The sequence below is a fragment of the Telopea speciosissima genome, chromosome 7, assembly GCF_018873765.1.
Source record: "Telopea speciosissima isolate NSW1024214 ecotype Mountain lineage chromosome 7, Tspe_v1, whole genome shotgun sequence".
NCBI lineage: Eukaryota > Viridiplantae > Streptophyta > Magnoliopsida > Proteales > Proteaceae > Telopea > Telopea speciosissima.
In genome coordinates, this window is record NC_057922.1 from 13,764,124 (window position 1) to 13,778,363 (window position 14,240).

The following is a 14,240-nucleotide window of genomic DNA, read 5'->3' on the forward strand; positions in this document are numbered from 1 at the left end:
AGAGAGGCCCAGGTGATGGAAGAATGTACCAAAGCATCAATAGGGGTTGTATTTTCGCCTTTCATGGGGTAGGGTAATCATTTCACTCATGTGGACGTAGTGTGCACACTCGTGGAGAGTTCTTTTCCCCTTCATTTTAGGGGTCTAATCCAAATAAAATTCCTAATATTAGGGGTGTTAACCTGTCAGGCTTAATCAATTCCCACCAATTTAAGGTCTCAAACTGTTTCAGCCAATTTAGTTAATTGGATCCCGTAGACTAGGGCATAGATACGTTTCTATTCGATCGATCAATTACCAATCTATAATCGGGCTTTAAAACGAGTTACTAGATTAATTAGGCCATAAACAATCCTAAACGAGATATAATCGGGCTAAATTAGCTTAAACGGGCTAATTGGACAATAAATTGTCAGCTATCAGTTAGTCACAGTACTCAATTAATCTTGATCAATAGACCATCAAGTCACTACTTTGCATCGAAACGCCTGACTATTAATCGATCGGTGATCAAGTTCAACACGTTTAATAATCGATCAGACCAGTCTCAGGATTCAACCGATTGATTCAGATCAAGCCTACCAGCACAGGCCAACTTTGGACACCCCTAATTCGTGTGCAGGGATCTAGTGGCAAAGGGGTAATTTCGCATCAACTATGTTACTCCAGTATTCTCGCTGGTCGTATAAAGATCCCCATATTCCGGCCTGACCCGACCCACCGACTGGGCCAGGCCGGACTGCATGTAGCCAGTCAGGGCAACTCCGTAAGATGCGCTGCAGCCGGTCAACACCATTCAACGCCCCACCATCTTGCTCAGTGCTCACGACTTGGTGTCGTCAGTCAAACATGTGGGGCCCACAATAACTGGGTACTCGTTGGCAGAATGGATCGGTGATGCCAACGGTGTCACCAGTCAAACTTTTGCTAATATCTTTGTCCTTTCTTTCAAATTTACCATTGCACCCTTTTAATTTCCAAAATTGGACACAAGAAGCTACGAAGTATAGAGTAAAATGTTTTCATTTTCAAAATCTATAAACTAACCTTCGTTTGTAGGAATCTGATTCAATTGATTCTACCCCCAAAAAAAAAAAAAATTCACAATAGATTTATTTTTTTCTTAGGTGGATGTTCTCTGTCTTAGCTGCGCCTAGATACATGAGGACGGTATTTCCATCATTTAGGGGATGGGGTAGTCATTTCACCCACCCTATGTGTTCGAGGCAGCCTCCACGGCTCCACCCCAAATACAAACAACATTTTTCCTTTTTTTTTTTTTTAATTTTATGCAAGGGATCACTAGGGCCATACAAGAGAACCTATAAAAGGGTCAGGATGGGTGCATACGAGGGCCACACACTATTACATAGTGGGTTAATAGAGATTCCATTTTTATACGCGGCAAGGAGACTTGATCGACTAACCAAATCCTGAAAACTTTTCAAGATAACTTCACATTTGAAGGACATCCAAATTGGATAGTTATCTATTATCAATGAATAGTCTCATCTTCACAACCTTCACAAATAAGTAAAAAAAATTATGAATATTAAATGGCATGTTTTATTTTATTAAAATATTTAAAAATATAAACACAATTGGAGTTCGAATAAGCTATGGAAAACAATGCATCTTATTAAAATATTTTAAATTAAATAATTTTTGAGATGGCATAGACATGCTCTATAAAAGAGAACTTGGAGTGGACCGGTAAAGAGGAGTGCTATAATTAAAATTGAAGAAAGTCAAAAAGTGAAGAACAAACCTAAAATGATTTTGAAGAAAGACATGCATAATTTATGGCTGATTTGTACGGTTTCAAGTTCAATTTCAGTCAATAAATAGATTTTTGGTCAATAAATTGAAATTATTTTGATTGCATCAATCTGAAAATATTCACGAATAAAGAATTCATTTGGTAGTTTAATTTTTTAGATTAGATTCTCTCTCTCTTAATATGGGCATATCATATACACTTATAAAGGACCCCTTGTGCTTAGCTGAAAACAAAACAAATATTATTTCAAATATACAAGGTTTAAGATGTGGGTGAAGAGATACCCCATTCACCCATCTTCTTCATTTTTTCCGAAACAAAACATAGAACATAATTGTATTTTGTTTCATGACAATAACTCTTTTTTTTTTGTAATGCAGGTATAATAGGACCTGCGGCAGAGAGAGAGAGAACACAAGGATTTATGTGGTTCACCCAAGATGTGTTATGTCCACGACCGAGCGATAACCAAAGCTTCCACTATCCTGATGAAGAAATTACAAAACCCTCACACGTACCTCCTTACGAGATAAACCCTATATCTAGCGTCTTGTACAGTACAATATAGAGAAACCTTAATCCCCGAAACTACAAAATTGCCGCCAGTATAACCAACTCCCAAAACTTCTGCTCGGGGCTCATGTTCCCTAACCCTCGACCCACTCAGCAGTGTGCGGATCCATTGATATTGGGGAAGAATCACCAATACTTCTTGGATTAAGTTAAGATCAGGCTTTAATTTGCCAATAACAGCAGGTCCAAGAAGGCCAGTAGGAGAAGAAAAAAGGCCACCGCCAACAGCCTCAACCACTGGTAGGGCAAGACAAGAAAAAGGGCTGGGCTTTTGCACAGTTGTAACCTGTTCAGGGGAGGGTTTTGCAATGGGTTGTGGGAGGTTCAATGAGGCTGGGGGTTGGTTGCAAAAAGTGCAAGGGCGAGAGGTGGTGCAGGTGAGAGGCGATGCAAGGGTGGGGTGGGACATTGAGTTGCAACAAGGGTGCACAGGGGCAGAGGGTGCACGCAGAGGTGGGTAGGAAGGGGTGAGTTTGGGGGCAAGATAATGGTGGGAGTATGGTAGTTGTGAGACCATTAGGGGAAGAAAAGCGATTATTTTACATGAAGTTACTGTTTTGCCCATCAAAAGACCACATGCTAATTAAAGAGGGTCGTGAGATAGGAGTGAATGCAATTTCAGTTTCAAAATCAAAACAGTTTTTCAGCTATAAATAAGAAAAATTCACACTAAACACCCCAATTTCAATTTATGACCCCATAAAATTGAACTAGAAACTATATCAAAACAACCCTTACTACTGTTGACAAATGTAACTTTGAATAGAGCTGATTGACGAAAGATGATCCATGTATACAACACCATTCATGGTACCCTACTTGGTTAGTACCATGGCTGCATTTCAAGCCCTAGTGGAGGATAGTCACTTTGGCCTTTATGGCCAAAGATCAAAGATCTTCTACTACCTCTTCCCCTAACTTTGTGTGGGGTCTTAGGGTTATTCCTCCATCTCATGTTGTGGTGTATTCTGATGGGACTTGGTTCTCTACAAGTTGGCAAGCTAGTAGAGGTGTGATTCTTCGTCTGATTCTAGTGCTTTTATAGCTGCGCAAGCTAATTAAAGCGAGGTCTAGCTTTTCTACCTTAGCAATGGAGGCTTAAGCTCTTCGAGATGGTCTTCTTTTGGCCCTTAGATTCCATATTTCTTACCTAATGCTCTTTTTGGACTGCAACTTTGTTATCTGTGCTCTACAACATTCAACTTGCTCCTTAGATTAGGCAACGCGTACAATTGTGAATGATATTCTTTCCTTTTCCCATTTTTTTTCTAGTTTATATTTCATACACGTATCTTCTTTTTTTTGGGTAAAAATTTCATTTATGTATCTCCTACCTCTAATGGAACAACCCAGATGCCTTCAAATTTAAGTTGTCTCGAATTTGGTGCTTCCCTTCTGTCCTTGTACAAATTTTTTTTTAAATGAAAAAAAAGAGGAATATAAATAGATAAAAGGAGAAATATCTACATTATCTTTTGTATACAAAAAATTCCTTGTACGTACAATTGGTGAGTTATTGAGGCTTTAGATTCATCTATAAGGTTCACAATCCTAACTCCAAACTCTATATACTTAATCTAGTACATTCATTAATATAATGCATTGAGTTATTGTACATATCTCATCATACCCTAAATTCTCCCATCGGAATAACTTTCTTTCCACATATATACAGGAAAAAGAATGCTGCCCAGTGGCACCCCCTACACCCAGATATAGGGTGTTGTGAAATGACCACCCCGCCTCCTAGTTGGATGCCCATGCACACGCTCTCATTGACCCCTAGGTTGGCATAGTGACCATGTAGTCAGACAACGATCCCCCTCCCTATATATATGAGGAAAAGAACGTTGTCAGACTACGTAGCATAAGCTAGTGCCTCCCACTATCTATCTCTCTCATCCCCTCTTATGAAATGACATATCTACCCTCTATTGGGAAAGAAAAGAGATGGACACAAGGAGTTGCTAGCATCATTCTTTCTCCATTATTTATATGGAGAAACTTTTCCTCCTCCAATGAAGTAGGGTTCACCCACCCATCCTGATTATTTTTTTCCTTATTGTACACAGTCAATAATGCCCTCTCCATTTTTCCCGATACTCATTCCAAGATACTCAAAACAATAAGGGTTTCTCCATTCACACCGTAGGTGACGGGAAATTGGCTCCTATGTATATCACATGTTTAAGTCTACCCACTCAATGTAACATTCCATGCCAAAGCCCCAAACCCAGTTCTTTTATTTTTTTTTAGGTAGAACAAACCCATCGATTTCATTTCAATGCTAAGGAAAGTAGCCAATACTGAACCTTTCTCGACAACAACTTATGTACTTGTATACAAGATTAAGACCTTAGATTTTGACTAAGCAAGGGAACCAAGGGAGGCCCTATCTATGTCATCATATGTTAAGGGAAGATGCCAACCCATGATCATGGTTTTAGGATTCGGTTATGGATCGGATGAATTGTTCGCCTCAATCTCGTTTCTTGGTCGATCCTGTATTGGTGAATTGGTATGAACAAATGATAAAATGATTAAAAAATTCATTTTAAAAATGAAAGATAAGGATAAAACTGTCCGATCCAGATTGATACGGGATAATCTGAACTGATATCAAATCAATATTGATCTTGACCGATCCGTACCCGAATCCGATTTTTAAAACCATGTCCAAGAATGAAAAACGTTCTTTTAAGGGGTCGTCAATAGATCAAAATTACTGTCCATAGTATAACTAACAGCTCAAGGATATTGTTGTCATTTTACATTCTAAGGTTCAAAGATTCTAAGAAGGTCATTTCTGGAGAGGACAAAAAACACAACCACTAGAAGACGCAGCCTCGATGCTGCCAGCTAGGCTCGTATAAATCCCAACCTCGGCTTTGATTTCCGTACCTAAAGCTTCGGAAAACACAGCTGGAGACAGCCTGTCAGCAACCAAGACCCCTTCCGCTTTTTCTCTTCCTCCAGTTTTGTTTGCAGTCTCTCTCTTTCCCTCTCTCTCATCCTACTTCGTCTTCTTTCTTCTCGTTCTTCTTCACGGATTAGGGCTTTCGATCTTCTTTTGCAGCTTTTAGAATCATCATTGGAGTTCAGCGAATCGAGATTCATCTATCGGAGAGCTCTGGTTTCATCTTTTTTTCGGTTCGATTTGGTACTGACGTACTGTTTTGGTCTAAAAATGCTTGAAATCAGGGTTTTTCATCTCTAGGGAAAGAGGGTCAGTTTTTGAGACCGAAATGCTGGCCACTGGCGAGGTCTCCTCACAGGTATTCTCCTTTTTTTTTGAATTACTGTTGGAGTTTTGTGGCGTTAAAGTGCTTGATTGGTAGATGATGATGTTTTGAAGAAAAATTTTAATTTTAGCTGGATTACGGTGAATAATAATTTTTTTCCCCATTTTTTAGTTTCTTGTTTATGTGAAATTATGAAGATCTCTTGAATAATATCTTTTTTTGTTCTCGGAACTGTTTCCAGTAGTGTTATATTTTGTAATTGTTTTTAAGATTATCTTTTTGCGTCTATGAGGTGTAATGCAATTATGTGATCATGTTTCTGAAGGTATCAGAGTTACATTGAAGCTTGTCTGAAGAATTTCCATTTATTTACCCCTAGAAATGTTTAGAATAAATGTTAGTCGTTAGAAGTATTAATTTTTCTGGTGCCTTCTGATGGGTAGTATGGAGGGATTATTAGACCTTTTTTCTGTGATGTTAGAGTGTCGTTCTTGCTCTCATTCGAAGTGAGACGGCCGTGGTGGTCAAGCATGTGAGTACTTGGTCGTGAAATTCGATTATAGAGAGAGCGGTTTCTTTACTTTCTCTCGATCCTTGTAGGATTTGTAGCCTTCGGTGCAGGTGATTCTTAGAAAAATGGAATTTTTTTTATTCATTTTAGGAAGAATGTGAGCTTTTCAATCGTGAAGAAGGATAGGCGAGTGGAAGTTTATGTTCTGTTTGCTGAGATACCATAGTGTTCTCTCTATTTAGCTTCCATGGTTCCAATGTTTGTAGTTTGTTGTCTTACTTATAATAGTTAAACCATCTCTATGAACCGAATTTTATTTAGTATTTTTACCTCCAATTGTTTTGATTTGTTCTGTTAATTTATTGCTCGTTTGTCTGCATTATCTGATGATATTTCTCCATCAAAATTTAGGTGGTCTAAAATGGATGGTTGACCTTGAACCCATGAGTGGAATTCTTCAGACTCGTATGAGCAGGCAACAGTTCAACCTGAATCTGCATAACTTGTGACTTTGGTAGAATATGATAATCGTAGGAGTTGGTGCTTGAAAAGGTTGAAGAGTTTGTGTGTAGACTCTGGAAGTTTAAATCTGTTCATGCTGGTTTGGTTGTTGGGAAGGTATCTGCTACTGCTGCTGTTGAATCGCTTTGTATATGGTTGTGCCGGGTTGCTCACTAGGCTTTCGACATTGTTGGGGTCATTTTTTTGAGGGCATTTTGACGTTATTGGTGGGACCTTTCTGTATCCATGCTGGCGGAGAGCATGCGTGGAATCTGTGCTTCGGGTAATGCCCCTGACCAGACTCGTCACCGAGGCATTCGGTGTGGTGACAATCTCTCTAGTAATTGTATTGGTACTTTTCAGTGTTCTCTGCATACTTTATTCAGTTTACTTCCAAGCTCGGATCAGAAGACAAGGCTTTGCTCCACTTCGATATTTTAATGGACCATGGATCATCCGAATTGCGCTAATCTTTTTTGCGATTTGGTGGTGTTTTGGGGAAATTGTGCGCTTGAGTTTCTTGAGACAGGGAAGACTGTTGCATTTCCTTACCTTGAAGTGGCAGGAGATTGCCTGCAAATTTTACGTCCTATCAAATCTGGGGTTTTCAGAACCATGCCTGCTTCTCACACTTATATTTCTCCTCCGTGCTTCCTTGCAGAGGAGGGGGTCAGGTACTTTAAGCCGGCGGTGGAATGGAAAGACAGCCAGTTATATTCTTCTATATTGCATTCCTTTGTTTGTACTTCAGCTCATTATCATATTAATTGGGCCCAGTTTCAACAGTGGAAACTTTGCAAGGAAGATGCCTCATTCCTTCTTAACAGCAGTTGTGCACCATGATGATGCTGCCCTTTGCACTTACCCTTTACTGAGTACAATTGTCATTGGGCTTTTTGCAATTCTAGTAACTGTCTATTTGCTGTGGCTTGGAAGGCGTATGGCGCATTCGGTGATCAACAAGGGGTTGCGAAGGAGAGTTTATTGGTTGATATTCTCTGTGACCAGCTTCCTCCCAGTAAGGGTTCTTTTGCTTGGTTTATCTGTTCTGTCTCGGCCGGAGCATGTTTTGTTTGAAGCTTTAGTCTTTCTAGCTTTTCTTGTTCTTTTATCTTGTGCCGGGGTGGGTATCACCATGCTTGTCTACTGCCCGATTGTGGATTCCTTGGCCTTGAGGGTAATTAGGGATTTGGAAGACACAGGAAGGTCAGATCTCAACAATGATACTGCTTCTCTAGTTGCTAACCAGAGCCTTCTTGAAATGAGTTCATCTACTAGTGTTGCGAGAAACTCGGATGCTTCAACAAAGCGTGGGTCAATCTCCTTCAGGACTATGGTGAGGGATGATGCTTCAACAGAGGTCTTTGAGGAATTGTCTCTCTTCTCGCCTGATTCACATCGGCTTGTGTCCTCTCCACCTGGCTCTCCACCACTTCCGGGCCGGCCCATGCTCCACCCTTAAACAAGTCTCTGAACAATAGGAATCTAGAGGGTGGGCTTCTTCTTGTTATATCAGTTTTGTGGTAATGAAAGGTTGTATGTAAAGGGGTTGCTTTAACAATTTAATAAGGATCTCTTGTTCATAGGAATTGGTAGCTGTATTCTCAAATTTTTGTTTTTATGAGAGGAGCGGTTCTGCCTGCCTTAAACATGCACTCTTTTTTGCTAGGAGGATCTTTTTATCATCATTTCTTGACCCACTATGCAGGTTTGTCAAATGATTTGAGGATCAGTGAAGAACAACACACGCTGATTTTGCACAAGGTAAGAGGCACAAATTTTTTCACTTGCAAATTTCTGTCAATGATTTGCAGTAACTACATTTTGACTACAAAATAAGCTTGACTGGGCAAGCTCATTGCTTAGGGCCAAACTGGAAACTCTTGTTATCGATCGTGTTTGCCATAACAGTTATCTTCTTTGTTTCACAAGCTGTTTGGCTGTGAGCTATAGAAATATCTTGTTGAAGAGCATATTGTGTGTTTTTAGTTCCCGTAAAAAGTCTATTGGGTTTGTTAATTAAAAAAAGGGCTCATGTTCTCTGTGCTGCAGCACACATGGGCCTGCCACTCGGGGGCAGGGTGGTTATTGTGCCCACTCCCATGTGTTTGGGCGGAGCCTGCCCCCCCCCCCCCCCCGGCACAGAGAACAGTCTCCCTTAAAAAAATCTAAGGTAAATTACAGTTGAGGAATCGGGTATCAACCGTTTAAGAAAACTATGTATGGGGTACAGTTATTTTATTAACTGATTTTGTTTCAAACTGGATATGTTTTCAGCTTGTACCATGTCGATTTCTCTCGCCCACCCCCACTTCCCCCCACCCCACGCCACACATAGCACCACCACAGTTACATGCTGTTCTCCCTGCCCTGCTACCCCGGTCCACCTCGTCTTTCTTCTCTTACCCTTCTACCCCCCCTCTCCCCTCCCGCAACAACTGCCCCTACCCTCCCCCTCCCTCTGTCCCACCATCCACATCTCCCTTCCTCCTACGTTGGTCAGCATTCGTTCAGCAAGGGATGCTTACCAGTAAATATAATTTGGCTCCCAAGGAAACCTACCTGGGTATTTGAGGCCATAAAGATTGTTTGAAGAGCGGGGTTTTAAAAGTCATAATCAGGGATGGAATCGTTCAGATCTGTATCGGTTTGAAATGGTTCGATCCAATTGGTTCTAATCATTTTTGTGGTGAAAAATAGAATCAGTATAGGAATTTGGAATTGGCCCATGAATCGGATCGACTCTAGGTGAATAACAAAAGAATGACTAGGAATCGGCTGATTCAGATTTGATTCGATCGATCCGATTCTGATTCAGGCAATAACGATCTGGAAGGTTGGAAATCAGGATTGGTGTTAGCCGATTCCTGATTAATGGAATGTTTGCAGTAGATGGCATAGGTTGCGAGGGTATCGACCACCAGAGGTTGAGAATTTCTAAAAGCAAGGCATGAAAGATGATGGGAAATCATAACTCGATCGGCAGCTAAAGAGTCATGAGAGCATGTTTCAGTAATTGGGGCATTAAATGTGACCCGACCTCGATCGAGCAATTTTTGTTTCTGAGTTCTGTGGGTCTTTACCATGAGACTATGATAGACAGACAAGACCTTACATCATCAACGACCAAAGTGGAGCGTAGGATACAAAGACTTGAAACCGCGAGTTGACTTCTCTGATAGGGTCTCCGCCCTCCGGCATGTTTTAACACCTGTTTGGCATTGCATTTGGTACAAATGTTACATCATCACTGAACCATCTCTTTTGACAACAAAGGGGAGTAGGTTGGTGAGGGCAGAGGCAGGAAAAGGACTTGAGCTCCTCTCCAAGGAGCTCAACACGTTCAGGTAGTATTTAGCCGTTGAGTTGTGTCACACATATCTCTAGACATGCACCGAGATGTGTGCAATATAACCCAACCCTTGAATGTCCCTTGGGCACTCTCTGGGTGCTAAGCTCCCTTAGGAGGAGTTGGATCAAAAAAGGAAAGGGGTAAAAACCCAAGGAGAACGGGAGAGAGCATGGTTTGCAGTATCGGTATGGGTGGTATGTATCGACTTTACTAGACATTGATATCAATATTGTCTCGATGAAACAGTACGAACAAAGGGTAAAACAGTCAAAAAAATCAATTTTTAAAAAAATCAGAGACAAATTTATCAGATACAGCTGATCGTGCTGATATTGTATGGATATCATATCGATTTTGCTGGTGATCGATACCCAATCTGATACCATAGAGATATATGCAAGGAATCTAAACAAATTTAGCTATTGAGGGTAAAGTTGGAACTATATTTTGGCTTGGAACATAACTCCCTAAACATGAGAAATCTCAAAATTAGTTTTCTAAACATTGGATTCGTCAGATGTATTTATCTTAAAAATAAAATATTGAGAGAAATGTCTACCAAGTGTTAAATGCATTAAGTTGGTAAGGACTAAGGAGAGCTTTCCAGAACTTGAAAGACCTATCTTGATCTTGATCCCACATGCCCTTTAAACTTGTAGATTAAACAAATGACAAATCCGATTATCTCATCATTACAAAACTTAATAGATTGTGTATGAGGTTCAAATTGAGAAAAGATATATGTAGAGTTCCAAAGCCACGAAGGTCCAAAAGATGTCTTGATCAATTCCTACAATTCTTAAGAAACATTCTAAACTTGAGTATTAGTTCATCCTAGATTATGTACAATCTTTAAACACTTGAGGAGACCTCGAGTTTCAGCCTCAATAAAATTATTTGTCAAATTATTGTTCAACTCAACCAAAACAAAAAGACTTTGAAACAAAGTACCAAAAAACCCGTCCAGATTTGGTAAAAGAACTGTTAGTATATCCTGCAAAAATTAAGATACGATCAGTTAGATAAGGAATATCAAAAGATAAGCAAGTGATAGAAACATTACCACAATGTCTGACTAAGTAATCCAAACCCTCATCCTTGAATGGGAATAAATTCAAATCACTAACCCATTGATTGACATTGTCTAAAATCTGCTTCAAATTCAAGGTGATATTTGAGAAAGCAACTTGATTCTTGTGCTTCCAAATGATGTAGAAAGTGATTGCAGTCACACTAAAACCCCATTTGTGGGTAAACCAAAAAGAAGAGGCTTGACTTTGAGTCTTTTATATTCTAATCCTGAAGGACCTACAATCCAGATCCTTTTGATAAAGTCACATGTGAAAAAAAATTGCCAAATAGATTCCTGATGTGTTTTACAAAAAGGACAACACATGTTTAAGTTAATCCATTTACCTAGGATTTCTCTAACAGGTATCCCATTATGAAAGACCCTCTATAAAAATAAATCTTGAATTTGGGATGAATATCCAATTTCCAGATGAAATTTCATCATTGAAGTGCCGAGAAGAGGTTGTGTAATCCAATGGTATGGGGGGTGGATTACTTTTGATCTTGAAGAGGTACCTGACAGCCAGTTTGGTGTTAACTATCAAGTTCTAGATAATTGATACCACCAATGATCAGGGCCCCAAGAAAAGAGAATATTGGATAGACGAAGTAGAGTAGAAAGAAGAGTCATATTCCAAGAAGAAGTGTCAATGAAGGAGTTGACCTTAATCATAAGGTTAACAGTAAGATTGGAGGCAACGAGAGATGACATTAAACTATGTGGAGTCTACGGATTAGATCAAAAGAAATTGTCTTGGCAAAATAAATTTTACGAGACACCATAAACTTGAAGTGGGGGAGAATGCTAACAATCATGTTCCAAGTCCATGATCCCTTTTTTTGCCCAGTGTTATGGTCAAACAGAAAATGATTATAAGAGTATTTTGTTCTTAAAGACATTACTCATAAAAATTGATTCAACAATAGAGCTTTGAAATATTGCATTTTTGGGCTCCAACAGATCTTAACCATAAAACTGGAGTGTGGATTCCCTCCCCCACATGGGTGAACCTCTCATTGAGAATCTCCATCTCATCTGACTCTCACCCATGTGGGGAGAGGATCAAGGCCAATAAAACCGTGCAGTTGACATGACTACTTGACATATCCATGAGGTGCATGAACATATAATGATATTCATGTGGTCATGAAAGATTCCACGTCACCCTTTATGCATGGAAAAAACTGGTCCATTAGTTTAGAGAAAAACCTTTTTGCCTTGCCATTATGTAATCTTACATGAATTGAAGGCAGCATGAATCGTAGAGTTTCTCCCTCCTAAACGTTTTGTGGTAGGGCTAGATCGTATAAAGTGGGAAATACTATAACATCTTTTTGTGATTTGGTTAAATTCTTAATTATTTTTGTTTATGGGAAATTGGGAAATGGTATTCTCTTCAAAGTGTGGTCTATGCCAATACTCTCATTTATCTATCTCTCTCTTCCTCAAAACAAATGTGCATAAGTGTTTTTTCATATGGGGAAGAGAGAGAGGTAGACTCATGGGAGTCCTGGCGTAAGTTACACTCCTGAACAGAGTTTTTTTTTTATTGTTTTTCATCCTTCCATGTGGAAATCTAGAAAGCAAATTCTTATCTCACTTTTTGTTATCTACTTTTATTTTGTTTGGTTGATTCGTAATATGATTATTTTTCATAAGATTAGCCCTTATCAGTTGTTGCTTGTCCAACTGATTAACAAATGGACTTGTGTTCCATAAAAAAGGGTTTGCGATCTTAAGCTTTTTGTCCTCTTTTGATTCAACGTACTTGTCCAGTTAAGGAAAAAGTTCTCTGTTCGAGAGTGTAGCTTATGCCAACACTCCCTTGAGTCTCTCTCCTCCTCATTTGAAAAGACACCTCTGCCCCCATGTTTTGAGGAGGAGAGAGATAGACACATGGGAGTGCTAATGTAAGCCACACTTCCGGACAGAAAACTACTTCTCCGAAAGTTATTAGATGGAGGGGTTCTTCTATCTTAATTTGTGATGGCAGTTTCAAATAGCGCTTACTAATGCAACAAGATGCGTTTCTATCTTTTAGTTAACTCTCAACTTGTGGTGACCTACATGAAATGGTCTTGTAGGGAGTCTTCAAGAATAAAAAATTCGGGAATTGTATTAGGACTTGCAAGGAGCGAAGGAGCAGGGATGGACATGCGTAGAAGTCTCATGGATTGCCAAGAGGTAATGTCTTGGGGATTTTTATCACCTCAGGTTCCTCCGGTTCCCCCTCCCGATGGTCTACACGTGGACTTTTTAAATCCAACGGTCAAGTTCAAAGTGCGATTGCTTTTCCCAAATGACTTTTCATTAACCCCTCCTAACTGCTTTAGTGCTTTCCCACTATTCTCTCTCTCTCCTCTCTCCTCTTTCCACTCCTCCCGAAATCCTTCCTCTCTCATAGCGGAGGTAGGTTCTTTGCAACCTCCAGCGAAGTGGTTGACGGTCTGTAATCTTGCTGTGCCACTACCACTCCCAGTCTCAAACACAAAGGTTAAGGTTCTCTCGTACGCGAATCAGGTTTCTCTCACACCTCTGCAACCTTCGCTGTCGGAGCTCTTTGCGGACCTCTCTCTCACTTCTCTTGACAAACCCTTACCCTCACTCCTTTCGCTTTGTCGGAGTGCCCGTCGGAACAAAAAACCAGCGGAGGATCTCTCAATTTCTGCTCCCACTCTCAGGTTTGAGTTTTTTCTCTCACTCCTCTCTCTCTCGCTCTGTAACCATTGCTCCATCTTCTACATTAACAGAGTTAAAAATAATAGGATAATAAAGGATAATTTGGATCTCTTCCAATCTTTCAAGAAAACCCAAAGATGGAATGTGTATTTTTCTAGTGATATCATGCCTTTGGTTTCTCATAGAGCTTCTCTAATTTCAATGTCTTATTATGGGGAATTCATGGATAGGAAAGTTATCGTTCAAACCAAGTCATTTTAGTTTCAGACGCATTGCCCGTCCTGCGGTGCTGCGTAGACACAACAAGGCCAAAAAATGATCGCCGTACCCCCACTCGGCCAAGGATAAGGTGGCCATTTCACTCCTTGCTGTGTCTGATAAGATTCCAACTGATTATTATTAAGGAGAAAGTTTTCTCTCCAGGAGTGTGGCCTAGGCCAACACTCTCATGAATCTATCTCTCTCCTCCCCATATGAAAAGATACCTCTACACCCTTGTTTTGAGGAGGAGAGAGATAAATACATAGGAG

General features: G+C 40.0%; 1 protein-coding gene and 1 long non-coding RNA gene across 2 annotated transcripts; both read left to right on the forward strand.

The window, feature by feature from the left end:
• Positions 1-5,267: 5,267 nt before the first annotated feature.
• LOC122667609 lies at positions 5,268-6,571 on the forward strand. Its single transcript, XR_006333822.1, has 2 exons — positions 5,268-5,628; positions 6,518-6,571. It is a non-coding gene; the product is annotated as an uncharacterized LOC122667609 (long non-coding RNA).
• A 63-nt stretch (positions 6,572-6,634) lies between these two features.
• On the forward strand, positions 6,635-8,253 carry LOC122667600. The gene has a single exon (XM_043863936.1). It carries the CDS (start codon positions 6,894-6,896, stop codon positions 8,067-8,069), a length of 1,176 nt encoding a protein of 391 aa, XP_043719871.1. The 5' UTR covers positions 6,635-6,893; the 3' UTR covers positions 8,070-8,253.
• Positions 8,254-14,240: the final 5,987 nt, after the last annotated feature.